This window comes from Gobius niger, assembly GCF_951799975.1.
Source record: "Gobius niger genome assembly, chromosome: 2".
Taxonomy (NCBI): Eukaryota; Metazoa; Chordata; class Actinopteri; order Gobiiformes; family Gobiidae; genus Gobius; species Gobius niger.
Window position 1 is genome coordinate 2,882,089 of NC_136853.1, and position 27,987 is coordinate 2,910,075.

The 27,987-nt window shown below is 52.9% G+C and overlaps 1 protein-coding gene across 1 annotated transcript; it reads left to right on the top strand.

Moving 5' to 3' along the window:
• LOC306959974 (adhesion G protein-coupled receptor E1-like) lies at positions 1-27,987 on the top strand (the record flags this gene model as incomplete). The annotated part of the gene is made up of 18 exons (XM_079552231.1): positions 1-238; positions 1,585-1,725; positions 5,620-5,766; positions 18,139-18,285; positions 18,351-18,388; positions 23,571-23,657; positions 23,749-23,778; positions 23,858-24,020; positions 24,092-24,205; positions 25,054-25,232; positions 25,306-25,521; positions 25,698-25,901; positions 26,207-26,448; positions 26,810-26,876; positions 27,051-27,142; positions 27,604-27,763; positions 27,838-27,897; positions 27,958-27,987. 18 exons carry the CDS (start codon positions 1-3, stop codon positions 27,985-27,987), a joined length of 2,355 nt encoding a protein of 784 aa, XP_079408357.1.

Genomic DNA, 27,987 nt, shown 5'->3' on the forward strand with positions numbered 1-27,987 from the left:
ATGCCGCTTTATACTATAAACCTGCAGCCGCTGCAGATACACGCCCGCAGATACGCGCCCGCAGATACGCGCCCGCAGATACGCGCCCGCAGATACACGCCCGCAGACACGCGACCGCAGAAACACGCCCGCAGATACGCGTCCGCAGATGCGCGCCCGCAGACACGCGCCCGCAGAAACACGCCCGCAGATACAAGCCCTCAGATACAAGCCCGCAGAAACACGCCCGCAGATACAAGCCCTCAGATACAAGCCCTCAGATACACGCCCACAGATACACGCCCGCAGATACACGCCCTCAGATACAAGCCCTCAGATACAAGCCCTCAGATACAAGCCCTCAGATACACGCCCGCAGATACAAGCCCTCAGATACAAGCCCGCAGATACACGCCCGCAGATACAAGCCCTCAGATACAAGCCCTCAGATACACGCCCACAGATACACGCCCGCAGATACACGCCCTCAGATACACGCCCTCAGATACAAGCACTCAGATACACGCCTGCAGATACAAGCCCTCAGATACAAGCCCGCAGATACGCGCCCGCAGATACAAGCCCTCAGATACAAGCCCTCAGATACAAGCCCGCAGATACAAGCCCGCAGATACAAGCCCGCAAATACAAGCACCACTCGCACCCGGGGTCTATGGGTTCATTAAGGCGGGCCTACTTTATATATGACCAGTGTGCATTGTGTTTATTTTACATAGTTATAGCACTTTAGTCGACTGTGGTTGTTTTTAAATGTGCTTTATAAATAAAGTTGACATTGACTAATACGTACCTTTCTATGTGTTTTGGACATAATCATGCACTGCTCCTCTGCAGGTTCTTGTACTTCATACACTACGATAAATGAACCTCGGCGCCATGTTTCGCTGCCCTCAGTCCCACCTTACCTCGACGACTCTGGCCTGGTTGGATCATGGCTGCGCTTCGTGGGTGAAGGCGGAGACGTCCTTTCCTTTGTCTGCTATCGTGGTTTTCACGGCGGCAGTGAGCATGCTCTGGTATCCACTCATAACTACAACATGCATGGATCCGGTTTGTTCACGATTTTTGTGAACAACGACGGCGTATGTAGCCAATGGCAAACTCAGTTGGAAGTAATGAAATGCCCCGAAGGGTTCTTCGTCTACAGACCACTGAGCCATCCACCCCAGACTTTACTTCCAGGCAAATTCTCCTGGACAACCGGTAAGAAGTGACCATTCTCTTCAGCGTACTCGCTAATGTGACGTTTTCTCCAGTCACTGAAATTTGTGTGCGTGTAGTTCATAGCAACTGCAGCAAACCTAACATTTGTGGAACCAGCCCACGTGTGTATTGTGGATATCATGGGATATGTGGATGTTTACCTGGATTTGAACTGGCCTCTGTCCCAACTCTCAACAACTACGACTGTGTGGGTGAGCATCAAAAGCATCAAAACTTGAATATAAAGATTATACATTTATTTTCGGTGCCTGTTTTCGATACTTTTATTTTTTGATACCAGGAGAACCTAAACCTTTCTTTCTCGATTCCAGACTGGCATCAGCCCTATCCCCGGATAAATCTGTGCTTCTCTGTTTGCAGATATTGACGAATGTGCAACTTCTCCCTGTGTTGCTAATGCTAACTGCACCAACTATGACGGAGGGTTTAGCTGTGAATGCCTCACTGGCTTTACTGTAACAGACGGTATAAACCCGCCTGCATCAAACAACCCGTGCACAGGTGCAGTCACCGCCACACACTCACACAACAGCCTATAAGTCAGGGGGAGGCAAGTTTACGTCACAGAGGGACGATTTTCATCACAGCCAAAACACCAAGGGCCGAACCTCACCTTTGTAGCCTAAAGAAAGAACCATTTTGTGCAAATGCCAACGTTTTACATCAGTGTTACTAAAGTGGTCCGGCTCCGAGACCACTTTAGTACCACCAAGTCAAACTGTAATTTGTCATATGAAATATTGTATTTACCACATGTTTTTATTGAACAAGACATAGACCCTCGTGGGGCCGAAAGCCACTGGAGCCCACGGCCTATAAAATTGACCCAAAAGCCGCTTAAGATTTTTGTAAAAAGAAGCAGAAAAAAATATGAATGAATGGTTATTTTAAGGCTCTCTTTTGGAGTGTACATTTTTTGACAATAGGGTCTTGAAAGGGTGCAACATTAAGGGCCACACGACTGAAATTATGATAAAAAAACCCAACAATATTAATTCTAACAGACTCCAGTGTGTTTCGTGTAGTTTCAGGGCGCACTCACACTTGTCCATCCGAACCGCGCGCAAGCGCTGGAAGCCCCTTCTGCGCGGTTCGTTTGTGTAGTGTGAGTACAATCAATCCATGCCCGAGTCGGACTCGGTTCCGGACTTTGGCCCGCTTAGAGGAGGGGGGCCAGAGCGCGGCTCGGTTGCTCGTGTTTGCGCACACGCACGGATACAAGCGGCGGTTGTGTGGGTGGTTGCATTTGTCACGTAAAACAGTGAGAAAAGGCTGTATTTATCAAACAGAGCAGCGGCTGCCTCGCTCTCGTCTCCCCGGCCCCGACCGCTTTGCTCCCGGGCGGCTCCCCGGACCCCCGGCCACATACCGCTCGTCTCCCCGACCGCTCACGCCCAACCCCCTGGCCGCTTCACGCATGTCTCGGGCTGACTTTACGGGAGCGGCTGCGCATCTCCCGCCCTGTGTCCGAGCTTCTCTGCTGCTGTACCTGGTTTAGCCGCAGGCTTTAGTGGGACAGATAAAACCTGCGGGTGCATTTATCGCTTGTGACTTCGGTGCGTGTTCGTGTTAAGTGCTTTGTCGCAATGTAGCGTATACGAAGTATAGTCTATACTTCCAGGAGTTCACCAACATAAAGCTGTTTAACCAGTGGCCGAAGCAGCAATGAATGACATAAACTAAGCGTCATATCTTCTGTTCTCGTAGTCTTTTTTGAAGGCTGTATATGACTCCAAAGAAAGGCTCAGAGCGGCAGGTGCTGCTCCACCCCCCGCCTCAGCTGAGCGGGACAGAGGGACGCGCACTTCTCTATTTCTCTGCTTTATTAAAATCGACTGTTATATTCACCATAGCCCTTTTTGTTAAACTGTAGTAAAATGCAAAGAAAAGTGGAGTGAAGAGATTTGACAGGGCTCATAGTAGACATTATTTCATGCAGCTGTTTAAGGTTTGTTTTTTTCCGCATTATGTTGCGCTGCTGCTGCTCACGTGCACTTGTAAACAACTCCTCGTGCTCGGCCACGGCTCGGTTCGTTTGTGTAAGTGTGAGCGCAGGCCGTTCGGGGCATCCAGGCCTTTCCTCAAACGAGCTGGAGAGTGGCACGGTTCGGATGTCAAGTGTGAGTGCGCCCTCAGATGGAAAATATTGAAAAAAAGTTCCCTGTAGGCTCGCGACCCACTTAGTGTCCCGACCCACCAGTTGAGAATCACTGTTTTACATTATATATGACCAAGTGGGATGTTCTGCAAAGACATTTAAAAAATACACTATAAAAGGACACTATTCCTCACATGTTTAGAGTACTTTAACAGGTATTTGATCCCTTATTTGCATAATAATGTTTCTCAAAATCATATTGGGGGCCAGAGGTTCTGTGCTGGAGGGCCGTATTTGGCCCCCGGGCCTGACGTTGCCTACCCCTGCTATAAGTCAGTCATCATCTTGTGTTTTCTACAAAGATGTGGATGAGTGCCTGGGAGATGTTTGCGGAGACAACGAGATCTGCCTCAACAGTGTGGGGAGTTTCGTCTGCGTGTGCGCAACAGGCTATGAAAACGTGACGGGCGGGACCGAACCTCCGTGTCGAGGTAAAACCGCCCGAAAACCCACGCACAGGAACAAATCCAGGCTCCGTGAAGATAAATCCCCATGTGATTCTCCTTTACAGATATAGACGAGTGTTTGGACACCACCATATGCGTGCCGAATTCAGTCTGCGCCAACGAACCTGGAACCTACAACTGCTCCTGTCAGGAGGGATTCTCCACTTTCAACAACGCCCCCCCTGCCTCCAACAACCCATGTCAAGGTGAAACAACAACAGTCTCTCACTCTGGCTGGGCTTTCTGAAAACATTCATTTACAATTTGCAAATTAAAATGGCTGCATTGTTTCAGGAGATAAAATAAATAAGATTATTGTCCCGTATGTGGGAAATTCGTCTTGATGCTGCAGCCAAAAATCAATACACAAAATACAACCAAATATAAAAAGAGAACAATAACAGAGTGTGTCCATTGTCTATTATCCATGGACCCCTCAAGGCTACGGTCATTAGGATTAGGGTTAAAGGAATAGGCCACCGTTTTTACATACTGAGATATGTTCTTACCTAACCTTAGACCAGTTAAAATATCCCCGTCTGGTCTTTGTCCGTGCGCTCTGTCACGCAAACGGAGCACATACGCAGCCTCTCCCACATGTCATATAGCTCCAAAAAAGCTCACGATAGAAGCTACCAAGCTCTTCCACGTGTTCCCTATTTAAATAAAGTTACATGAAGTGTTTTCATGCGAAGTATATTTACACAGAAATGTAACATGTCGATTTTATAAGCAGATAAAAAGGGGTACTATATTGTGAGGCGTAATGATACGAGGAGCAAAACGTCCGCGCAGTAACTCCTAAAGACTTCCCCCGCTCACTTCCGTCAATAGAAGCTGCGTGACTTGTACAGAGCCTTTTACAACAAGTAGAAAATATATTTTCGGAAAGTGCTGTGCATTCCTACCTCATGGTCGAGGTCCTGAGTCCTGTGTCGTCATCCGGGGTGAGTTGGAAATCTGTGAAACATTACTACACTATATACTTTCTGCTTGTTAACACAGCCCGGCACGATGCACGTAAAAGGCATCGTTCACAAGTTATCCACGCTTCTTCAACTGTTCTCTGCAGCTCTACAAGTCACGCAGCTTCTACTGACGGAAGTGAGCGGGGGAGTCTTTAGGAGTTACTGCGCGGACGTTTTACTCCTCGTATCATTACGCCTCACAATATAGTCCCCCTTTTTATCTGCTTATAAAATCGTCCTGTTACATTTCTGTGTAAATATACTTCACATGAAAACACTTCACGTAACTTTATTTAAATAGGGAACACGTGGAAGAGCTTGGTAGCTTCTATCGTGAGCTTTTTTTGAGCTATATGACATGTGGGAGAGGCTGCGTATGTGCTCCGTTTGCCTGACAGAGCGCACGGACAAAGACCAGACGGGTATATATTAACTCGACTAAGGTTAGGTAAGAACATATCTCAGTATGTAAAAACGGTGACCTATTCCTTTAAGGTTATAGGGTCATTAGGATTAGGGTTAAGGTTATAGGGTCATTAGGATTATGGTTAAGGTTATAGGGTCCTACTGCAGATATAGTGAATATTTGAAAGGGATTTTATATGTTTGCAGTAGTATTGATATCGGTTTCGAGAATTGAGTTTTATATTCAGTATTAAATTCTGAGTTTGAAAATGTAGTATTGTGACAACACTGCGCTACAACATGATGGGCTGAAAATGGCTTTGTGGGCGTGGTGTAGAACTAGCTTCCTCTTGGCAGTCGCTGTTTTGTTGTAAGTAAAATAAACCTTTACGTTTCATGTGACTGTATGATCTCGCAGATGTTGAAGAATGTGTGGACGATCCTGACGTCTGTGGTCCAGAGGCCACCTGCAACAACACCCTGGGGTCCTATATCTGCACGTGCACCCCGGGGTATCGGCGGCTTACACCAGCCGTGATCGCCAGCAATGCCAACCCCTGCAGCGGTGAGAGCGTTACACACACGCTTGCTTTGAGTTTACTGGCATAGGTTAAAAAATACCAGGACAGGTTTGTAATCATTAATGACAAACTATAATCAGATAGAGACGCCATGTTGGAATGGCCCATCATTTTTGAAGCAGCCAAAGGGAAAACAAAGAGAAAAAACTGAACTTTCTCCATTTCTCCACCATTACTTTAACAAACGCTGAAATATGAATAGAGATGGTGCTTAAACCCGGTATCATAACGGCCCTGGGGCCACGTGTGCCGGTCAGCTCCAGCCTTAACGGTCTGCGTTGTCGCGTTAAGAAGACAGTGCTCAAATAATCACGAAAAAGGCTCTTTCCTCTCATGGATGCATTCCCTGCATCAAATCTGTTCATCCCCATGAGACGTACGAGAGCGCACGGTGTCAGACCATCACCGCGCCGTGTCTCCCTCTGCAGCCGTGTCTCCCTCTGCAGCCGTGTCTCTCTCTGCAGTCGTGTCTCCCTCTGCAGCCGTGTCTCCCTCTGCAGCCATGTCTCCTCTGCAGTCGTGTCTCCTCTGCAGTCGTGTCTCCCTCTGCAGCCGTGTCTCCCTCTGCAGTCGTGTCTCCCTCTGCAGCCATGTCTCCTCTGCAGTCGTGTCTCCCTCTGCAGCCGTGTCTCCCTCTGCAGCCATGTCTCCCTCTGCAGTCGTGTCTCCTCTGCAGCCGTGTCTCCTCTGCAGCCGTGTCTCCTCTGCAGCCGTGTCTCCCTCTGCAGCCGTGTCTCCTCTGCAGTCGTGTCTCCCTCTGCAGTCGTGTCTCCCTCTGCAGCCATGTCTCCCTCTGCAGCCGTGTCTCCCTCTGCAGTCGTGTCTCCTCTGCAGCCGTGTCTCCTCTGCAGCCGTGTCTCCTCTGCAGCCGTGTCTCCCTCTGCAGCCGTGTCTCCTCTGCAGTCGTGTCTCCCTCTGCAGTCGTGTCTCCCTCTGCAGTCATGTCTCCCTCTGCAGCCGTGTCTCCTCTGCAGCCGTGTCTCCTCTGCAGCCGTGTCTCCTCTGCAGCCGTGTCTCCTCTGCAGCCGTGTCTCCTCTGCAGTCGTGTCTCCCTCTGCAGCCGTGTCTCCCTCTGCAGTCGTGTCTCCCTCTGCAGTCGTGTCTCCTCTGCAGTCGTGTCTCCCTCTGCAGTCGTGTCTCCCTCTGCAGTCGTGTCTCCTCTGCAGTCGTGTCTCCCTCTGCAGTCGTGTCTCCTCTGCAGTCGTGTCTCCCTCTGCAGCCGTGTCTCCTCTGCAGTCGTGTCTCCTCTGCAGCCGTGTCTCCTCTGCAGCCGTGTCTCCTCTGCAGCCGTGTCTCCTCTGCAACGGTGTCTCCTCTGCAGTCGTGTCTCCTCTGCAGTCGTGTCTCCCTCTGCAGTCGTGTCTCCCTCTGCAGCCGTGTCTCCTCTGCAGCCGTGTCTCCTCTGCAGTCGTGTCTCCCTCTGCAGTCGTGTCTCCCTCTGCAGCCGTGTCTCCCTCTGCAGCCGTGTCTCCCTCTGCAGTCGTGTCTCCCTCTGCAGTCATGTCTCCCTCTGCAGTCGTGTCTCCCTCTGCAGTCGTGTCTCTGCAGTTGTGTCTCCCTCTGCAGTCGTGTCTCCCTCTGCAGCCGTGTCTCCTCTGCAGTCGTGTCTCCCTCTGCAGTCGTGTCTCCCTCTGCAGTCGTGTCTCCTCTGCAGTCGTGTCTCCTCTGCAGCCGTGTCTCCCTCTGCAGCCGTGTCTCCCTCTGCAGCCGTGTCTCCCTCTGCAGCCGTGTCTCCCTCTGCAGTCGTGTCTCCCTCTGCAGTCGTGTCTCTGCAGTCGTGTCTCTGCAGTCGTGTCTCCTCTGCAGCCGTGTCTCCTCTGCAGCCGTGTCTCCTCTGCAGTCGTGTCTCCTCTGCAGCCGTGTCTCCTCTGCAGCCGTGTCTCCTTCTGCAGTCGTGTCTCCCTCTGCAGCCGTGTCTCCTCTGCAGTCGTGTCTACCTCTGCAGCCGTGTCTCCCTCTGCAGTCGTGTCTCCTCTGCAGCCGTGTCTCCCTCTGCAGCCGTGTCTCCCTCTGCAGTCGTGTCTCCCTCTGCAGTCGTGTCTCTGCATTCGTGTCTCCCTCTGCAGTCGTGTCTCCCTCTGCAGTCGTGTCTCTGCAGCCGTGTCTCCCTCTGCAGTCGTGTCTCCCTCTGCAGTCGTGTCTCCCTCTGCAGCCGTGTCTCCCTCTGCAGTCGTGTCTCCCTCTGCAGTCGTGTCTCCCTCTGCAGTCGTGTCTCCCTCTGCAGTCGTGTCTCCCTCTGCAGTCGTGTCTCCCTCTGCAGTCGTGTCTCCTCTGCAGTCGTGTCTCCCTCTGCAGTCGTGTCTCCCTCTGCAGTCGTGTCTCCCTCTGCAGTCGTGTCTCTGCAGTCGTGTCTCCCTCTGCAGTCGTGTCTCCCTCTGCAGCCGTGTCTCTTCTGCAGTCGTGTCTCCCTCTGCAGTCGTGTCTCCCTCTGCAGTCGTGTCTCCTCTGCAGTCGTGTCTCCTCTGCAGCCGTGTCTCCCTCTGCAGTCGTGTCTCCCTCTGCAGCCGTGTCTCCCTCTGCAGCCGTGTCTCCCTCTGCAGCCGTGTCTCCCTCTGCAGTCGTGTCTCCCTCTGCAGTCGTGTCTCTGCAGTCGTGTCTCTGCAGCCGTGTCTCCTCTGCAGCCGTGTCTCCCTCTGCAGCCGTGTCTCCCTCTGCAGTCGTGTCTCCCTCTGCAGTCGTGTCTCTGCAGTCGTGTCTCTGCAGCCGTGTCTCCTCTGCAGTGGTGTCTCCTCTGCAGTCGTGTCTCCCTCTGCAGCCGTGTCTCCCTCTGCAGTCGTGTCTCCCTCTGCAGTCGTGTCTCTGCAGTCGTGTCTCTGCAGCCGTGTCTCCTCTGCAGTGGTGTCTCCTCTGCAGTCGTGTCTCCCTCTGCAGTCGTGTCTCCTCTGCAGCCGTGTCTCCTCTGCAGCCGTGTCTCCCTCTGCAGTCGTGTCTCCTCTGCAGTCGTGTCGCCTCTGCAGTCGTGTCTCCCTCTGCAGTCGTGTCTCCCTCTGCAGTCGTGTCTCCCTCTGCAGTCGTGTCTCCTCTGCAGTCGTGTCTCCCTCTGCAGCCGTGTCTCCTCTGCAGCCGTGTCTCCCTCTGCAGTCGTGTCTCCTCTGCAGTCGTGTCCCCTCTGCAGTCGTGTCTCCCTCTGCAGTCGTGTCTCCCTCTGCAGTCGTGTCTCCCTCTGCAGTCGTGTCTCCCTCTGCAGTCGTGTCTCCCTTCCTCTGCAGTCGTGTCCCCTCTGCAGTCGTGTCTCCCTCTGCAGTCGTGTCTCCCTCTGCAGTCGTGTCTCCCTCTGCAGTCGTGTCTCCTCTGCAGTCGTGTCTCCCTCTGTAGCCGTGTCTCCCTCTGCAGCCGTGTCTCCTCTGCAGTCGTGTCTCCTCTGCAGTCGTGTCTCCTCTGCAGTCGTGTCTCCCTCTGTAGCCGTGTCTCCCTCTGCAGTCGTGTCTCCCTCTGCAGTCGTGTCTCCTCTGCAGTCGTGTCTCCCTCTGCAGTCGTGTTTCCCTCTGCAGTCGTGTCTCCCTCTGTAGCCGTGTCTCCCTCTGCAGTCGTGTCTCCCTCTGCAGCCGTGTCTCCCTCTGCGGTCGTGTCTCCTCTGCGGTCGTGTCTCCCTCTGCAGTCGTGTCTCCCTCTGCAGTCGTGTCTCCCTCTGCAGCCGTGTCTCCTCTGCAGTCGTCTCTCACTCTGCGGTCGTCTCTCCCTCTGCAGTCGTGTCTCCCTCTGCAGCCTCTGCGGTCGTGTCTCCCTCTGCAGTCGTGTCTCCTCTGCAGTCGTATCTCCCTCTGCAGTCGTGTCTCCCTCTGCAGTCGTGTCTCCCTCTGCAGTCGTGTCTCCTCTGCAGTCGTGTCTCCTCTGCAGTCGTGTCTCCCTCTGCAGTCGTGTCTCCTCTGCAGTCGTGTCTCCTCTGCAGCCGTGTCTCCCTCTGCAGTCGTGTCTCCTCTGCAGTCGTGTCTCCTCTGCAGTCGTGTCTCCTCTGCAGTCGTGTCTCCCTCTGCAGCCGTGTCTCCCTCTGCAGTCGTGTCTCCTCTGCAGCCGTGTCTCCCTCTGCAGTCGTGTCTCCTCTGCAGTCGTGTCTCCTCTGCAGTCGTGTCTCCCTCTGCAGTCGTGTCTCCCTCTGCAGCCGTGTCTCCCTCTGCAGCCGTGTCTCCCTCTGCAGTCGTGTCTCCCTCTGCAGTCGTGTCTCCTCTGCAGTCGTGTCTCCTCTGCAGTCGTGTCTCCCTCTGCAGTCGTGTCTCCTCTGCAGTCGTGTCTCCTCTGCAGCCGTGTCTCCCTCTGCAGTCGTGTCTCCTCTGCAGTCGTGTCTCCTCTGCAGTCGTGTCTCCTCTGCAGTCGTGTCTCCCTCTGCAGCCGTGTCTCCCTCTGCAGTCGTGTCTCCTCTGCAGCCGTGTCTCCCTCTGCAGCCGTGTCTCCCTCTGCAGTCGTGTCTCCTCTGCAGCTGTGTCTCCCTCTGCGGTCGTGTCTCCTCTGCAGTCGTGTCTCCCTCTGCAGCCGTGTCTCCTCTGCAGCCGTGTCTCCTCTGCAGTCGTGTCTCCCTCTGCAGTCGTGTCTCCTTCTGCAGTCGTGTCTCCCTCTGCAGTCGTGTCTCCCTCTGCAGCCGTGTCTCCTCCGCATTCGTGTCTTCTCTGCAGTCGTGTCTCCCTCTGCAGTCGTGTCTCCCTCTGCAGTCGTGTCTCCCTCTGCAGTCGTGTCTCCCTCTGCAGTCGTGTCTCCCTCTGCAGTCGTGTCTCCCTCTGCAGTCGTGTCTCCTCTGCAGTCGTGTCTCCCTCTGCAGTCGTGTCTCCCTCTGCAGTCGTGTGTCCTCTGCAGTCGTGTCTCCCTCTGCAGTCGTGTCTCCTCTGCAGTCGTGTCTCCTCTGCAGTCGTGTCTCCTCTGCAGTCGTGTCTCCTCTGCAGTCGTGTCTCCTCTGCAGTCGTGTCTCCCTCTGCAGTCGTGTCTCCCTCTGCAGTCGTGTCTCCCTCTGCAGTCGTGTCTCCTCTGCAGTCGTGTCTCCTCTGCAGTCGTGTCTCCCTCTGCAGTCGTGTCTCTGCAGTCGTGTCTCCCTCTGCAGTCGTGTCTCCCTCTGCAGTCGTGTCTCCCTCTGCAGTCGTGTCTCCCTCTGCAGTCGTGTCTCCTCTGCAGTCGTGTCTCCCTCTGCAGTCGTGTCTCTGCAGTCGTGTCTCCCTCTGCAGTCGTGTCTCCCTCTGCAGCCGTGTCTCCCTCTGCAGTCGTGTCTCCTCTGCAGTCGTGTCTCCTCTGCAGTCGTGTCTCCCTCTGCAGTCGTGTCTCCCTCTGCAGCCGTGTCTCCTCTGCAGTCGTGTCTCCTCTGCAGTCGTGTCTCCCTCTGTAGCCGTGTCTCCCTCTGCAGTCGTGTCTCCCTCTGCAGTCGTGTCTCCTCTGCAGTCGTGTCTCCCTCTGCAGTCGTGTTTCCCTCTGCAGTCGTGTCTCCCTCTGTAGCCGTGTCTCCCTCTGCAGTCGTGTCTCCCTCTGCAGCCGTGTCTCCCTCTGCGGTCGTGTCTCCTCTGCGGTCGTGTCTCCCTCTGCAGTCGTGTCTCCCTCTGCAGCCGTGTCTCCTCTGCAGTCGTCTCTCACTCTGCGGTCGTCTCTCCCTCTGCAGTCGTGTCTCCCTCTGCAGCCTCTGCGGTCGTGTCTCCCTCTGCAGTAGTGTCTCCCTCTGCAGTCGTGTCTCCCTCTGCAGTCGTGTCTCCCTCTGCAGCCGTGTCTCCCTCTGTAGCTGTGTCTCCCTCTGCAGTCGTGTCTCCCTCTGCAGTCGTATCTCCCTCTGCAGTCGTGTCTCCCTCTGCAGTCATGTCTCCCTCTGCAGTCGTATCTCCCTCTGCAGCCGTGTCTCCCTCTGTAGCTGTGTCTCCCTCTGCAGTCGTGTCTCCCTCTGCAGTCGTATCTCCCTCTGCAGTCGTGTCTCCCTCTGCAGCCGTGTCTCCTCTGCAGTCGTGTCTCCCTCTGCAGTCGTGTCTCCCTCTGCGGTCGTGTCTCCTCTGCGGTCGTGTCTCTGCAGCCGTGTCTCCTCTGCAGTCGTGTCTCCTCTGCAGTCGTGTCTCCCTCTGCAGTCGTGTCTCCCTCTGCAGTCGTGTCTCCCTCTGCAGCCGTGTCTCCTCCGCATTCGTGTCTCCTCTGCAGTCATGTCTCCCTCTGCAGTCGTGTCTCCCTCTGCAGTCGTGTCTCCCTCTACAGCTGTGTCTCCCTCTGCAGCCGTGTCTCCTCTGCAGTCGTGTCTCCCTCTGCAGTCGTGTCTCCCTCTGCAGCCGTGTCTCCCTCTGCGGTCGTGTCTCCTCTGCGGTTGTGTCTCTGCAGCCGTGTCTCCTCTGCAGTCGTGTCTCCTCTGCAGTCGTGTCTCCTCTGCAGCTGTGTCTCCCTCTGCAGTCGTGTCTCCCTCTGCAGTCGTGTCTCCCTCTGCAGTCGTGTCTCCCTCTGCAGTCGTGTCTCCCTCTGCAGTCGTGTCTCCCTCTGCAGTCGTGTCTCCCTCTGCAGTCGTGTCTCCCTCTGCAGTCATGTCTCCCTCTGCAGTCGTGTCTCCCTCTGCAGTCGTGTCTCCCTCTGCAGCTGTGTCTCCCTCTGCAGTCGTGTCTCCCTCTGCAGTCGTGTCTCCCTCTGCAGTCGTGTCTCCCTCTGCAGTCGTGTCTCCTCTGCAGTCGTGTCTCCTCTGCAGTCGTGTCTCCCTCTGCAGCCGTGTCTCCCTCTGCAGTCGTGTCTCCTCTGCAGTCGTGTCTCCCTCTGCAGTCGTGTCTCCCTCTGCAGCCGTGTCTCCTCTGCAGCCGTGTCTCCCTCTGCAGCCATGTCTCCCTCTGCAGTCGTGTGTCCCTCTGCAGTCGTGTCTCCCTCTGCAGTCGTGTCTCCTCTGCAGCCGTGTCTCCCTCTGCAGCCATGTCTCCCTCTGCAGTCGTGTCTCCCTCTGCAGTCGTGTCTCCTCTGCAGCCGTGTCTCCTCTGCAGCCGTGTCTCCCTCTGCAGCCATGTCTCCCTCTGCAGTCGTGTCTCCCTCTGCAGTCGTGTCTCCCTCTGCAGCCGTGTCTTCCTCTGCAGCCGTGTCTCCCTCTGCAGCCGTGTCTCCCTCTGCAGTCGTGTCTCCCTCTGCAGTCGTGTCTCCTCTGCGGTCGTGTCTCCCTCTGCAGTCGTGTCTCCTCTGCAGCCGTGTCTCCTCTGTAGTCGTGTCTCCCTCTGCAGTCGTGTCTCCCTCTGCAGTCGTGTCTCCTCTGCAGTCGTGTCTCTGCAGTCATGTCTCCTCTGCAGTCGTGTCTCCTTTGTAGTCGTGTCTCCCTCTGCAGTCGTGTCTCCCTCTGCAGTCGTGTCTCCCTCTGCAGTCGTGTCTCCCTCTGCAGTCGTTTCTCCTCTGCAGTCGTGTCTCCTCTGCAGTCGTGTTTCCCTCTGAAGTCTTGTCTCCCTCTGCAGTCGTGTCTCCCTCTGCAGTCATGTCTCCTCTGCAGTCGTGTCTCCTCTGCAGTCGTGTTTCCCTCTGAAGTCTTGTCTCCCTCTGCAGTCGTGTCTCCCTCTGCAGTCGTGTCTCCCTCTGCAGCCGTGTCTCCTCTGCAGTCGTGTCTCCCTCTGCAGTCGTGTCTCCCTCTGCAGTCGTGTCTCCTCTGCAGTCATGTCTCCTCTGCAGCCGTGACTCTTCTGCAGTCATGTCTCCTCTGCAGTCGTGTCTCCCTCTGCAGTCGTGTCTCCCTCTGCAGTCGTGTCTCCTCTGCAGTCGTGTCTCCTCTGCAGCCGTGTCTCCCTCTGCAGTCGTGTCTCCCTCTGCAGTCGTGTCTCCCTCTGCAGTCGTTTCTCCCTCTGCAGCCGTGTCTCCCTCTGCAGTCGTGTCTCCCTCCGCAGTCGTGTCTCCTCTGCAGTCGTGTCTCCTCTGCAGTCGTGTCTCCTCTGCAGCCGTGTCTCTGCAGCCGTGTCTCCCTCTGCAGTCGTGTCTCCCTCTGCAGTCGTGTCTCCCTCTGCAGCCGTGTCTCCTCTGCAGCCGTGTCTCCTCTGCAGCCGTGTCTCCTCTGCAGACGTGGCTCTGCAGCCGTGTCTCCTCTGCAGCCGTGTCTCTGCAGCCGTTTCTCCTCTGCAGCCGTGTCTCTGCAGCCGTGTCTCCCTCTGCAGCCGTGTCTCCTCTGCAGTCGTGTCTCCTCTGCAGTCGTGTCTCCTCTGCAGCCGTGTCTCCTCTGCAGCCGTGTCTCCTCTGCAGTCGTGTCTCCTCTGCAGTCGTGTCTCCCTCTGCAGCTGTGTCTCCTCTGTAGTCGTGTCTCCCTCTGCAGTCGTGTCTCCCTCCGCAGCCGTGTCTCCTCTGCAGTCGTGTCTCCCTCTGCAGCCGTGTCTCCTCTGCAGTCGTGTCTCCCTCTGCAGCCGTGTCTCCTCTGCAGTCGTGTCTCCCTCTGCAGCCGTGTCTCCTCTGCAGTCGTGTCTCCCTCTGCAGCCGTGTCTCCTCTGCAGTCGTGTCTCCTCTGCAGTTGTGTCTTCCTCTGCAGTCGTGTCTCCCTCTGCAGCCGTGTCTCCTCTGCAGTCGTGTCTCCCTCTGCAGCCGTGTCTCCCTCTGCAGTCGTGTCTCCCTCTGCAGTCGTGTCTCTGCAGTTGTGTCTCTGCAGCCGTGTCTCCCTCTGCAGCCGTGTCTCCCTCTGCAGTCGTGTCTCCCTCTGCAGTCGTGTCTCTGCAGTCGTTTCTCTGCAGCCGTGTCTCCCTCTGCAGCCGTGTCTCCCTCTGCAGTCGTGTCTCCCTCTGCAGCCGTGTCTCTGCAGCCGTTTCTCCTCTGCAGCCGTGTCTCTGCAGCCGTGTCTCCTCTGCAGTCGTGTCTCCTCTGCAGCCGTGTCTCCTCTGCAGTCGTGTCTCCTCTGCAGTCGTGTCTCCCTCTGCAGCCGTGTCTCCTCTGCAGTCGTGTCTCCTCTGCAGCCGTGTCTCCTCTGCAGCCGTGTCTCCTCTGCAGTCGTGTCTCCTCTGCAGTCGTGTCTCCCTCTGCAGCTGTGTCTCCTCTGCAGTCGTGTCTCCCTCTGCAGTGGTGTCTCCCTCCGCAGCCGTGTCTCCTCTGCAGTCGTGTCTCCCTCTGCAGCCGTGTCTCCTCTGCAGTCGTGTCTCCCTCTGCAGTCGTGTCTCCCTCTGCAGTCGTGTCTCCCTCTGCAGTCGTGTCTCCTCTGCAGTCGTGTCTCCTCTGCAGTCGTGTCTCCTCTGCAGTCGTTTCTCCCTCTGCAGTCGTGTCTCCCTCTGCAGTCGTGTCTCCTCTGCAGTCGTGTCTCCCTCTGCAGCCGTGTCTCCCTCTGCAGTCGTGTCTCCCTCTGCAGTCGTGTCTCCTCTGCAGTCGTGTCTCCCTCTGCAGTCGTGTCTCTGCAGCCGTGTCTCCCTTCCTCTGCAGTCGTGTCTCCCTCTGCAGTCGTGTCTCTGCAGACGTGTCTCCCTCTGCAGTCGTGTCTTCTCTGCAGCCGTGTCTCCCTCTGCAGTCGTGTCTCCCTCTGCAGCCGTGTCTCTCTCTGCACGAGGGTTAAGACTGAAATTATGATTTAAAAAAAAAAAACAATATTAATTTTAACAGACTCCAGTGTGTTTCGTGTAGTTTCAGATGGAAAATATTGAAAAAAAGTTCCCTGTAGGCTCGCGACCCACTTTTGTGTCCCGACCCACCAGTTGAGAATCACTGTTTTACATTATATATGACCAAGTGGGATGTTCTGCAAGGACATTTAAAAAATACACTATAAAAGGACACTATTCCTCACATGTTTAGAGTACTTTATCAGGTATTTGATCCCTTATTTGCATAATAATATTTCTCAAAATCATATTGGGGGCCAGAGGTTCTGTGCTGGAGGGCCGTATTTGGCCCCCGGGCCTGACGTTGCCTACCCCTGCTATAAGTCACTCATCGTCTTGTGTTTTCTACAAAGATGTGGATGAGTGCCTGGGAGATGTTTGCGGAGACAACGAGATCTGCCTCAACAGTGTGGGGAGTTTCGTCTGCGTGTGCGCAACAGGCTATGAAAATGTGACGGGCGGGACCGAACCTCCGTGTCGAGGTAAAACCGCCCGAAAACCCACGCACAGGAACAAATCCAGGCTCCGTGAAGATAAATCCCCATGTGATTCTCCTTTACAGATACAGACGAGTGTTTGGACACCACCATATGCGTGCCGAATTCAGTCTGCGCCAACGAACCTGGAACCTACACCTGCTCCTGTCAGGAGGGATTCTCCACTTTCAACAACGCCCCCCCTGCCTCGAACAACCCATGTCAAGGTGAAACAACAACAGTCTCTGCACTCTGGCTGGGCTTTCTGAAAACATTCATTTACAATTTACAAATTAAAATGGCTGCATTGTTTTAGGAGATAAAACAATACAGCCGTGTCTCCCTCTGCAGCCGTGTGCGGTGAGGCGGGTGCTAAACATGAATTATACATTTGTTAAGCGCAACATCAAACACAATAATAATTGTAATTCTCTTAACCAGCTACTAAAGCTTTAAAAAGCCAAACGTAGCTAATTTGAATTGAACCGACAAGCCACGCCCACTCTTCTTCATTCACAAATACCGGGCGATTAGCGCTCGTGCTTCTCAGCTAGAAGGTCCCAGGTTCGAGTCCCACCTGGACGGAGCCTTTCTGTGTGGAGTTTGCATGTTCTCCCCGTGTCTGCGTAGGCTTCCTCTGGGAACTCCGGTTTCCCTTCCACTAAAAATATGTACAATAGGTTCCCCTCTGGGACTGCCCTGAATACCCAACTATAGGGGGGTGTATTCGTCCACAAACTGCCACACACCACTGTGAACGAGCTCACGTAATTTACCTCCTACATATTAAATGTTTGGAATAATTGGAAATAAATGTGGTCCAAATGTAGAGCAAAAAAAACTAAATCCAGGCTATTTTTTTAAGTTTTTTTTTTTTTTTAAAGTACTGATAACAGCGTTGTTAAAGCACCGGATCGATGAAGAGTATTTTTAAATCCTTATTTGAGGATCCTGTTGTTATGATATTGGGCTTTACAAAACCATTGATAGATCGATTTGATACCAATCCCTAAATGACCTTTCGCTGAGCCCCGCCCCCCTTAGTTACTGTTGCTACACCCGACAAACAAATGGTGAAACACGATCAGTGCCACAGACTGCCATGAGTGTCAGTGACCTTTTTTGGAGCAATACCACCGCGATATCCTCCAGATCGAGGCAAAAGGTCACGATATCTGTTGTCAAAGAAACCTCATGTTCTCCTCCTTAAATGCAACAGCACTGCCGTGAGGACCAGTCGTGCTCTTACACTGCCCGGTAAGAACCCTCTGACTTTTTCTAGTATTTTTAAAAATAGGAACATTTCTCCTGCACTAAAGTTAGCTAACGCTAGCTAAGCCTACAGGTGCCACAGGGACAATCAGCTACAGCCAGTTATCAGGACCGAGACAAAATACACAGAACTTTTATCATTAATGGAGACAAAAACAAACGTGAGGCTGTCGGCTTGTAAAAGTCACCGCTACAGTTAAAGTTCAGCTCCAGTGCCAGTTTGTGTAACGTTATGTGACTGCCAGTAGCTAGATGTTAGCATGCTAAGGTGTTAGCCTAGCGGCTAGGCCGTAGTCTTACCTTAGAGCAGACGTATGCTTGTTTATTTGGAGACATTTATCTGGGCGTAGGCCGTCCACATTGTTTGATCCATTGCAGTGTCCTGGTTGTGTTTTCACATTGGGAAGGAAAGTAACTCCACTCCCCCAGACTCACTCTTGTGGTCCCTAGTGTCCGATTTACATCCTCCACAGGCAGATGATTTTGCTTCTTCTTCTTTGTCTGGTGGGTTTTTGGTGGTTAGCATAAAAAAAAGCATCTGCTCAGTGCTCATTGCTGGTGTGTCCCATTGTTTTGCATTAGAGGTCTGCGGCATGACGGACCTAGCTTCATAGAAACGGTTGCTAGGATGTCTGATTGGACAATTTCTGTTTTGGGGCGGGGTTTTGCGAAAGGTCAATTATGAGTATACTTTTCCACTAAAAAAAAAATACAAGGACACAGCGAGGAGCAAAATGGGCCCATAAATACTTGGATGATGCTAACTAGGGAGCTAGTGAAGCTAACGTTAGCTTCATGCTACGTTTGCTAACGAGTTCCGTCTTTCACTTCAACAGAACAATTTGCCGAGAAAAACATTCACATGGACCCGGTTTTGGCGTGACTTTAGTAACGTGTGATTACCATGTTCATCGTCCGGCAGAAAACAGCTAAAATAGAGAAAAGCTGCTGTTCCCCTCAGCGGTTTTCTTCCCCCTCTGCTAGGCCACGCCCCCTGTGTATGATGCATCACCGTCTATTTCTATACAGGCAATTTGACTGTTAAAATGCAGCATCTATTCAAGGCATACTCAAAAATGTACAAATTGATTGAAAGGGAAACTCGCCAGTAAACCTTTATGAACTTTGTCTGTTTTTTTTTTAGATATCGATGAATGCAGTGAAACTCCAGATATATGTGGTTTTCTGGGTGTTTGCACGAATGTCCCAGGACTATTTCACTGCTCCTGCCTCGAAGGATCTTACCCTAACACTGGAGTGCTGTGGACCATGGGTGTAACAGACTGTAGAGGTACCATGTCATTTTCATACAAATGTGCTGATCCATACATAACGCTGTTTTACATTGTTCTTTAGCTATTCCTGACATTTTGGATGAGATCGTCCCTCCAGAGGTAAGCATTACAAAAGTATGACAATTATCTGGGGCAACAAACTCGAATATAAAAGATGAATAACCTCATTTATTTGACATCTTCACTGCAAGTCACACAACTGTAGAATAATAATGGAGATAAGTATTTATATTTATCTAGGTTCGAGAGCCGGACCACACCTCCTATACGCCTCTTCCGCCCGCCGGCCTATTTAAGCCCCCCGACTACTAACCTCGTCCTCTCGTTCGAAGTTTCCGGCCGTCTAGCTTCCTTCCCGTCTCTGTTCCGTTTCCGGTTTGAGTCCCAGGTGCTGTCCCCTCCGCACGGTATGGATCAACTCTCCCTCAACCCGTCGGACGACGAATTCTTACAGCCAGTCCCGGATACCCAGTTTTTTCCCCCGTGGGGAGCGCCGCTCCGGACTCGGTCCCGCCGACACCGGTTACTGGCAAGCGTCGGCCTGCCCGGAGGAGTCGTTTCTGTCCTTCTCCACCTCGGCGTGGCTCGTCTCGCCCCGCCACGCCGCAATCTGTTCCTCCCAGGTCTCCCGCACGTTCTCCCCGCCGCACTCATCCAGGCCAGCATGACGGCTCCCCTCCTTCTAGCGAAAGCTCCAGGGTTAGCTCCGGGGCTAGCCGCCAGCCTAGCCGCCGCTCTCCGCCGACTCGGAGCTCTCCTCGTACTCGGTCAAAAGCGCGATGCGCCAAGACCACGGTGGCGGGATTGCAGAGAGCGCTGCGGACCGCCTCGCGCTGTTTAGGTTGTTGTTTGGCTCCAGCAAGCAGCCTCCTCGCGATCACCGCTCCCGAGCTTCCACTTCCGGGTTGACCTCTCTCCAGGTCGCAGCCGGCTCCCTCCTGGAGCCACGTCAACAGCGCCCCCGGCGCTGCAACTACAGGCCGCGTGTTGCCAGATATCTCTCCACCTATCTCTTTCACCACGAAATTGTCTATGGTTTCACAGCTTGTTTTCACTTTCGGCCCTCGTGCCTCGTCACCTGGCACTGCGTCGGGCTCTATTCCTCTTGCATCTCCCTCAGGCACCGGGTTGCCCCTCTTCTTCTTTCTAGTCTCAAGGTTGGGCTCTGCTGGGTCCACCTTCTGCACTTTTCGGCCATTCTGGCGGGTACGGCGCGGGCCTTTGCCTGCCCCGGGTTTGCCAGATACCTCGGCTAATTTCCAGCCCGCTTTTCCGACAGGCCTCAGGCCTTCGGTTTCCTTTCTCGGCACCGGGTTGCCAGGTCAGTCCGTTGCATCTAACGCATGCTGCCCCCGCCGGTTCATCCAGTGGTTCTCCAAGCTGGCTACCGGTTGGAACCGCTTCTCTGGACTTGACTTCGTACTCAACAGTCCTGGCCTCGTCGGCCCCGCCTCCAGTCGCTTGGATTCCGGCGTTTCAGCGGAAGCCTCGTCGGCCCCGCCTCCAGTCGCTTGGGCTCCGCCCATTTTAGCGGCAGCCCCCCACTGCCGTTTTGGCCCCGGCCTCGTCAGCCTCGTCGGCCCCGCCCCTGGCCTCGTCGGCCCCGCCCCTGGCCTCGTCGGCCCTGCCTCCGGCCTCGTCTGCCCTGCCTCCAGTCACTTGGACTCCGCCCCCGGCCTCGTCTGCCCCGCCTCCAGTCACTTGGGCTCCGCCCCCGGCCTCGTCGGCCCCGCCTCCAATCACTTGGGCTCCGCCGTTTCAGCGAAAGCCTCGTCGGCCCTGCCTCCGGCCTCGTCGGCTCCGCCTCCAGTCACTTGGGCTCTGCCCCCGGACTCGTCGGCCCCGCCCACGGCCTCGTCGGCCCCGCACCCGGCCTCGTCGGCCCCGCCCCCGGCCTCGTCGGCCCCGCCTCCAGTCGCTTGGGCTCCGCCCATTTTAGAGGAAGCCCCCCCACTGCAGTTTTGGCCCTGGCCCGGCCTCGTCAGCCTCATCGGCCCCGTCTCTGCCCTCATCGGCCCCGCTTCCAGTCGCAGGGCTCCGCCGTTTCAGCGGAAGCCTCGTCGGCCCCGCCTCCACCCTCGTCAGCCCCGCCTCCGCCCTCGTCAGCCCCGCCTCTGGCCTCGTCGGCCCCGCCTCTAGTTGCTTGGGGCCCGCCCGTTTTAGCGGAAGCCCACCCCAGCTGTTATGGCCCCGCCTCAGGTTTCCGCCGCGGTTCCAGCGGTCCAGCCGGACATCTCAACTGCAGCTGCCACCGCGCTGCCACCGTCCCTTCTCGCCACAGCGTAGGCCCTGCCCCTCGGCTCTGGGTTGCAGGCCCCGCCCCCTTTTTCACACTGCGCAGGCTTGGCCTGCCGGCACCCGGATGCCGGCTCCGCCTCCAGGACACGGCGCGGGTCTCTTAGGGCCCTCTCCCGTTTTGCCAGGGTTCCCCTACACCGCGCTCGCTGGCCCCTCTTTCCTCGGAGGCTACGGGATACCGGCTCTCTCCGGTTCGGCCAGTTACCAGTCCCTTCCTTCCACGTCCTACGCCGCGGCTGCCCCGCCCCTGGGGTATGCCGGGTTCCCAGACGCTGCCTCCCTCGCCTCAGTTGTCCCAGATGTTGCCTTCTTCGCCTCGGTCGTCTCAGACCTTTGGCTGCAAAAGCAGCCCCAAGCTGTTCGACTGCCTGTCTGAGGCGCTTTGCTGGATCCTTCTTAACAAGCACCGGGTTCCCTTCTTGGTTCACCTCTTGGACGATTTCCTGCTCGTCTCGCCCAGCTCTTCCCCCCTGGCCCGAGACCTGGCCGTTCTCAAGCGCGTGTTCGCCTCGCTCGGCGTCCCTCTTTCGGAGGAGAAGACGCTGGGTCCTTCCACCTCCTTGGATTTCCTGGGCATTACCCTCTATGCCGTTGCGTTCCAGGCTTCGCTTCCGACCGAGAAGCGGGATCGCATCGCGCTCCTGCAGCGCAATTTCCTCGTCGCCCCTCGTGTTCTAAGCGGCAGCTTTTGTCCCTTTTAGGTCACTTGAATTTCGCCATAAGGATTATTCCCCAGGGTCACGCTTTCGTTTCGTATCTCCTGGTCCTTGCCGTGTCGTCTCCCTCACTCCACGGGACATGATATCCGTCCCGCCGACGTCCCGGTTGTATACCGACGCTGCCCCTTCAGCCGGTTTTGGGGGTTTCTACCGGGGCAGATGGTTCGCAGCTCCATGGCCTAGCGAATCATGCCGTTCTTGCGTCACTTAGTTTGGCACTCCATATCTAACCAGTTTATCCTTAGAGCCAAGCACGTTCCGGGTCACCACAACAGCATAGCCGACTCCCTCTCTCGTTTTGCATTTCCGACCTTCAGGATGCTGGCCCCCTATGCAGAGCCTCTTCCGACTCCTGTGCCACCATTCTTAGCTACGATCCTCGTCTTGTGACCAGCCCTAGCCGACCTTCTGCGGATTTCCCAGTCCGCCATCCTCGATAGTCTGGCACCCCGGACTCAGGCAGCTTATCGAACCGCCGGGGTTAAATTTCGCTCCTTCCACGAGCACTATGGGTTGCCGTTCCCCTCCTAGACGTCCTCACTCTAACAAGTTTCGTCTCCCACGCTTTTTCTCATCAATCATTCTCCATTGGCACGATTAAGGCATACCTTAGTGGAATCGGCTTCTTTGCTAAAGCACTAACCGGCATGCCTCTTTCGGCATCTATCGTCTACCAGGTGAGTCAGGTCCTTAAAGGCTTACAGCGGCAAGCTCCACAAGCTACCCGCCGCCAACTCCCTCTCACGTCGGACCTGCTTGGGCGATGCTTAGCTTCTCTCCGCTCTAACGTGCTGCCCCCGCACATATCGCGCACGCTCGAGTCCATGTTCTTGCTGGCTTTCTTCGGCTTTCTTCGTTGCTCCGAGTTTGCCACGCCTTCCCTCGTGCACAGCTCGGCTAGGCTTCCTCACGTGGGTGCCAGCCGAGGCGTGCCCGACCGCCTAATCAAGATCTTAGTCCGTTGGTCATCCACAGCATACGAGGTCTACACACGCCACAACCTTGGCGATCTACAGGAAGCTCATTCCACGCTTCTCTCTTAGACTTCTTTGGGGACGAGAGCCCGTGAGCTTCCCTATCTGAAGCCCCAAAACGACAACGCCAACGTTCTAAAATAAATATCTTTTCATACATCATACCTGAGGTTGTGGTTCTTGTGAGCGAATCCAAAAATATCCAGTAATGAGCCAAATGAAGGTGCACCTTGTGTTCATACAATAACGATTGAAGTGTAGCTTTGAACTGAGGCCAAGAGTCCATAAATAAGTCAGTTCTTGTAGTTCGTTTTGCCCTTGAGTAATAAAGTGGGACTGAGGTTTAAGCCAGGAGACTGTGATCATTGTCCTAGCTGTGAAAAGAAGTACTTTTAATAAGAAAACATTCAATTTGAATTCGAACTGAATGACAACTCCTAGACGATATTCATCTGGGACAGTCCCAAAACACGTGAGTGCGGTCTGCCACAAACGCCTCCAACATCGCTCTGAAGTTTTTCCAAACTTTGACAAAAGGAGTTTGAAGAAAAAGCCAGTGAAAGGTTTTCCATTCAAACTCTCTAAGGACCGGACTTTTTATCGTCTATTTATGTCTGTCCTCGCAATATCCGATACTGAACCGATACCAGTTTTGGTTCTCACAGCTTTAATAGCACAACTTTCACCAACTAAGACTATATCCACACAAAGATAAAACTTTCTTTGTAAACACGGAGCCAGTAAGTGTGTGCGTCCACATGAAGCCGTCATGTCTGTAAAACTGCTGCGAGTCATCTACCACGCCTGCGGGTGGCGCTGTGACGCTACCACAGGTAATAGAACAAAATGTACAAAGCGCAGTACAATGTGTGGAATGGAAACAGTGAAACAGCGGCGTGTTCCCCCAACACTGTACATTACATATCTCTCCCAGACATCCACCTAATCAAACTGGACCATCGTTTTCATGAAGGCTTTTTATCTTGTTCGGGTTTTAATTCACATTCCTTCACTTTGTAATGATATTCCATATAACAAAAGCTGAACTGTTTGCTTCAAAGATACATTTCTTCACTAAACAATGATTAGGTTGGCTAATTGCTTCCATTTTGATTCTCAAAGAAACACGAACACCACTGAAGGCAGACTATGAAAACCATCTTCCAATGAACAAACAAACCTTCACATTTTTTTAAATAGTTCTATATGGCCAGGTTATTGCACATTTTTGATCGAGAGAAAACCTTTTTATACTTGTTTGTATTTTCTAATGATAGACGATTTTCTCAGGGTCAGACTGCAGAAATGACTTTCCTTCGGCGAGTGGACTTACAACTCAGAGACAATCTCCCGAAAGGGCTCATTCTCCCAGATGTGGTCAGAACAGATTTGCTTCCATGAAAATCCAAATACACATGATGTATTTTGGAAGATTATTCATGATGTTTTGTTTCTTTTACTTTTGCAGATGGTTGCAAACTGTTTGTCAGCGTGCATGGTAAGTTCTACAGACGTAACAGCATAACATTTGAATATCTGACTCTGCTCTGAGTGACCTGTTATCACGTCACACACAGGAGGTTGCAGGTGTGGGCCACAGGGTGGACCCTGTCCGAGTGAGCAGTGCAGGGGACGGGGAGAGCGGCAGTTTGATCCAGGACATTACCAAACTTCTGATGATCACGTTGGTGCCGCCTGATCTTAACCAGACCATAATACGGGTCACCACAAAGACCCTGGGTGAGAATGACTCACATTTACCTTTTACAGCACACTTTTTCAATGGGGTTCTCATTGTTTTAATGCTGTAGACATGACTCTGTACGCCTTTGGACCTGGAATTCACAAATCAAGCAGCATTTCACTCTCTGCCAATGGAAACTTGATGGAAATCAATTTGAAGAGTTTGGGCAGAAACAACAATGGTAAGTTCTTACATTGAGCTTGAATTTACTGAAGTATTTGCAGAGGGAATCCTAATGCTGTATCTTTAATCAGTTTTACATTTGCCCCGAGTTACAAGTGCCATAAAGGTAGAATCATGACTATTTTACATGTAACATTTCATAATGATAATGTCTTACACTTGTTTTGAGCTTTTCAAGCCTGTGTTGACAATGATCTGATAAGCAGCTGTTGTTGCCAGAGCTGCCCTGGGGTAAACACAACAGGAGACTGCACTTACAGGAGCCAAACTCTCATATAGGATGGAAAGCACTTTGGTTCAGCAGCTGCTGATATAAAGGTGGAATGATGATTGATTACCCATCCATCCATCCATCCATCCATCCATCCATCCATCCATCCATCCATCCATCCACCCACCCACCCACCCATCCATCCATCCATCCATCCACCCATCCACCCATCCATCCATCCATCCACCCATCCACCCACCATCCATCCATCCATCCATCCATCCATCCATCCATCCACCCATCCATCCATCCATCCACCCATCCACCCATCCATCCACCCATCCATCCACCCATCCATCCACGCATCCATCCATCCATCCATCCATCCATCCATCCATCCATCCATCCATCCATCCACCCACCCATCCATCCATCCATCCATATCGAGATATCTGGCTTAAATATCAAAATAAGTCTGCAATTATTATATATCCATGAATCCATTTTCTTCTGCTTGTTTGGGTCCTGGTCGCGGAGGCAAGAGGCGTTTATTATAGAACTAAAGTTTATTTTGAGATAGATTTGCAAGAACAGTGACTGCATAACTGGTAAACCATTGTTTAACCCATCCCCAGGTTCTGCGGCTGTTGCTTTCCTGGTTCTTCACGACATGGAGAGTCTCCTCAGTCATCAGTACTTTGAGACTGAAAACAGGACAGAGATGATGTCAGATGTGATCATGGCAGAGCTCCCCAAAATGAGCAACACTGAGCTCACGGAACCGGTCAATTTCACTGTGATGCACAACAAGAAGGTACAGGGACTCTGGACACTCATTGATGATTATTGTAGAAGTGTCTAAGTCGTGTCGGGGTCTTCTCCCTCAGCCGCTGCCGGAGTCGGGCTTGGTGAACTGCGTGTACTGGAACATCACCACACAGCAGCTGATGGAGCTATTGAGCGGAGAAGGTGATGAGGATGAAGAGGCCGACAGCATGGAGTGGTCAGAGGAAGGCTGCTGGGTCTCTCACACCAACGAGAACTACACCGTGTGCAGCTGCTCTCATCTCTCCACCTTCGCCCTGATTCTGCAGACTGGAGAGGTCTGTTCACTGACTTCCTGTATAAGACAGCAGGCCCATCATTCCCTCGTCTGCACATTTACAAACACACAAAACATTCATTAATTTATAACTAAGTTTGTCCAACAGGAAAGTGTAAATACCGATTGTCTAATACAGTAGAAAAGCATAACTGTTTGTTTGTGGTTTCTCCTCAGCCTCCTCCACAAAGTGACTTCCTGGATTGGCTCAACAGGATCTGTGTGATCATTGGACTGTTCTTCTTTGCTCTGGCTATTCTGACCTTCCTCTTGTGCAGCTGGAACCCCAAAATCAACAACACGGCACGGCTGCACCTGTGTGTGAACCTGGGCCTGTCCCACCTGCTGCTGCTGTTCAATGATGTTTATGTGGCTGACAAGGTACGCTGATTCAAAAGCTTTTTACTTTGTGGAACTGTCTTTGGTTTTACTCAGGAATCCTGAACGTTTAGTTTATCCTAAACGTTCAGGATGCTGAGCTTCCAAGGTCTGATGATGGAATCAGTGAAGGGGAGATCACGTGGTGCTGCTCGTACAGAGGGTTTTATAAATCTAATTTTTTTCTCCGTACTTGAAGTTTGGGTTTTGCTTGTACGCACTCTTATCGGCAGAGTCTCTTGGACAGTTTCTTGTAATGAGAGCCCAGGTCCTTTAACGGTCCACATCTCATGTTAATCTGTTCACAGCGAGCGTGTAAGGCGATGGCGGGCATCCTGCACTTCGTGGTGGTGGCCAGTTTTGTGTGGATGCTGTTGGAGGCGGTGCAGCTCTACATGCTGGTGCGCCGGCTCAACAAGGTGCAGGTGATCGAGAGAGATGGGCTCCCTCTGCTGGTTCTGTTCCTCATCGGCTACGGGGTCCCTCTAGTTATAGTGGGGGTTTCTGCAGTGGTCTACCACCCTGGATATGGAGCCACTGCTGCCAAAGTGTAAGTACCACAGGATCATAAAGTACAATACAAATACATGTGGTAAAAGGTTCATTACATTCTAACATTTGTAGCTGAATGATGAGGTGAAAGACGGCAAAGAACAGGAATTACACAGAAATAGGCAACAAGACTAAACTAATAAGACTCAAAATCTGTATTTTCACAGTTACCATAGTTACTGCCTTGGAAGTTTCAGCGGCCTCAGTTTTAAAGCATTGGCTCTTGAGAATGTTGTGATGTCACGTGAACCCTACTGGACCACAGAGAAACATCGGGCCTGTCTTTAAAAAGACTGATGTTCATCAAACTGTGGGATGTGTAAACACTGTAGATATAAATAATAATGTTTCTGTTGCAGCTGCTGGTTGTCTCAGACTCGCGACTTCAACTGGGCTTTAACAGGACCAGTGATCGTGATCCTCGCCGTGAGTTCAGAACGCTTTATCTGATGAAATAAAGAAAATCATTCATCTGTTCATCTCTTAATCAATCGACAATTTAACTTTCTGAAACTAGAACGCCTTCCAGGAGTTGTTTTTGAAGAGTCAAACCTAGTCAAATATGTCCTCCCACTTTGTGAATAATGTCTTTGCTTTCAGCTGAACTTCTTGTTGTTTGGTGCGACTTTGTGGAGCTTGAGGACCACCCTGGCCAACATGAGGAGCGGCGCCTCTGACTCCAAAGAAACAAAGTCAGTTTGGGTTAATCATTTCATACGGGACATTAAAGTGGACGTGTCCTGCACAGTCGACTTTCTTAAACCATGTTGTTCCTCGTCAAAGACAGACCTGGAGTCGTATTTCACTACATTAACTGCTGTGAAACTGTGAAATGGAGCTGTTTCTTCTTCTGCGGCATCAGCGCCTCGTTCTGTACTTCCTGATAACACTCGCGTCATTGTTCAAACCCAGAAACTGTCCTCCACATTTGTAAAGCCCATAATCCCACATGATCGACTCTGAGCCGTGTGTTCATCAGGCAGGTGTCCCAGTCCAGATCTTCACCTGCATTTCTTTGTCACTATTTGATTCTTAAGGGACATATTTTCAAATGATAAAACGTGAAATATTAAAGCTGAAGCCCCCAGAATCAGATGCTCAGTCTGTTTTCAGGCTCCACATGAGTGTCCCTCTCAGACTCTTTGTTTCTCAGGCTGGTGTTGTTCAAGATCGTGGCTCAGTTTGTGATCCTGGGCTGCACCTGGATCCTGGGCCTGTTCCAGACAAACCTCTTCTTCCAGATCCTGTTCATCGTGCTGAACTCACAGCAGGGAACCTTCCTCTACATCGTCCACTGTGTGCTCAACAAAGAGGTGACCGCACTTCATCACTGAGGACACGAACCTCTGTCAGCGTTAACCACAACGTCTCCATTTGTGTTGAGCAGATTCGAGAGGAGTGTCTGAGAAGGTTCACGTGTTCAGAGAAGAAGAAGAAAGAGAAAAGTGTAAGTTAAAAACAAACTGGTTACTGAAAACAATCACTGAAAACCCTGTTGTTTGTTCAGGAGGAGCAGTCGACCTCTGACACCGGCTAA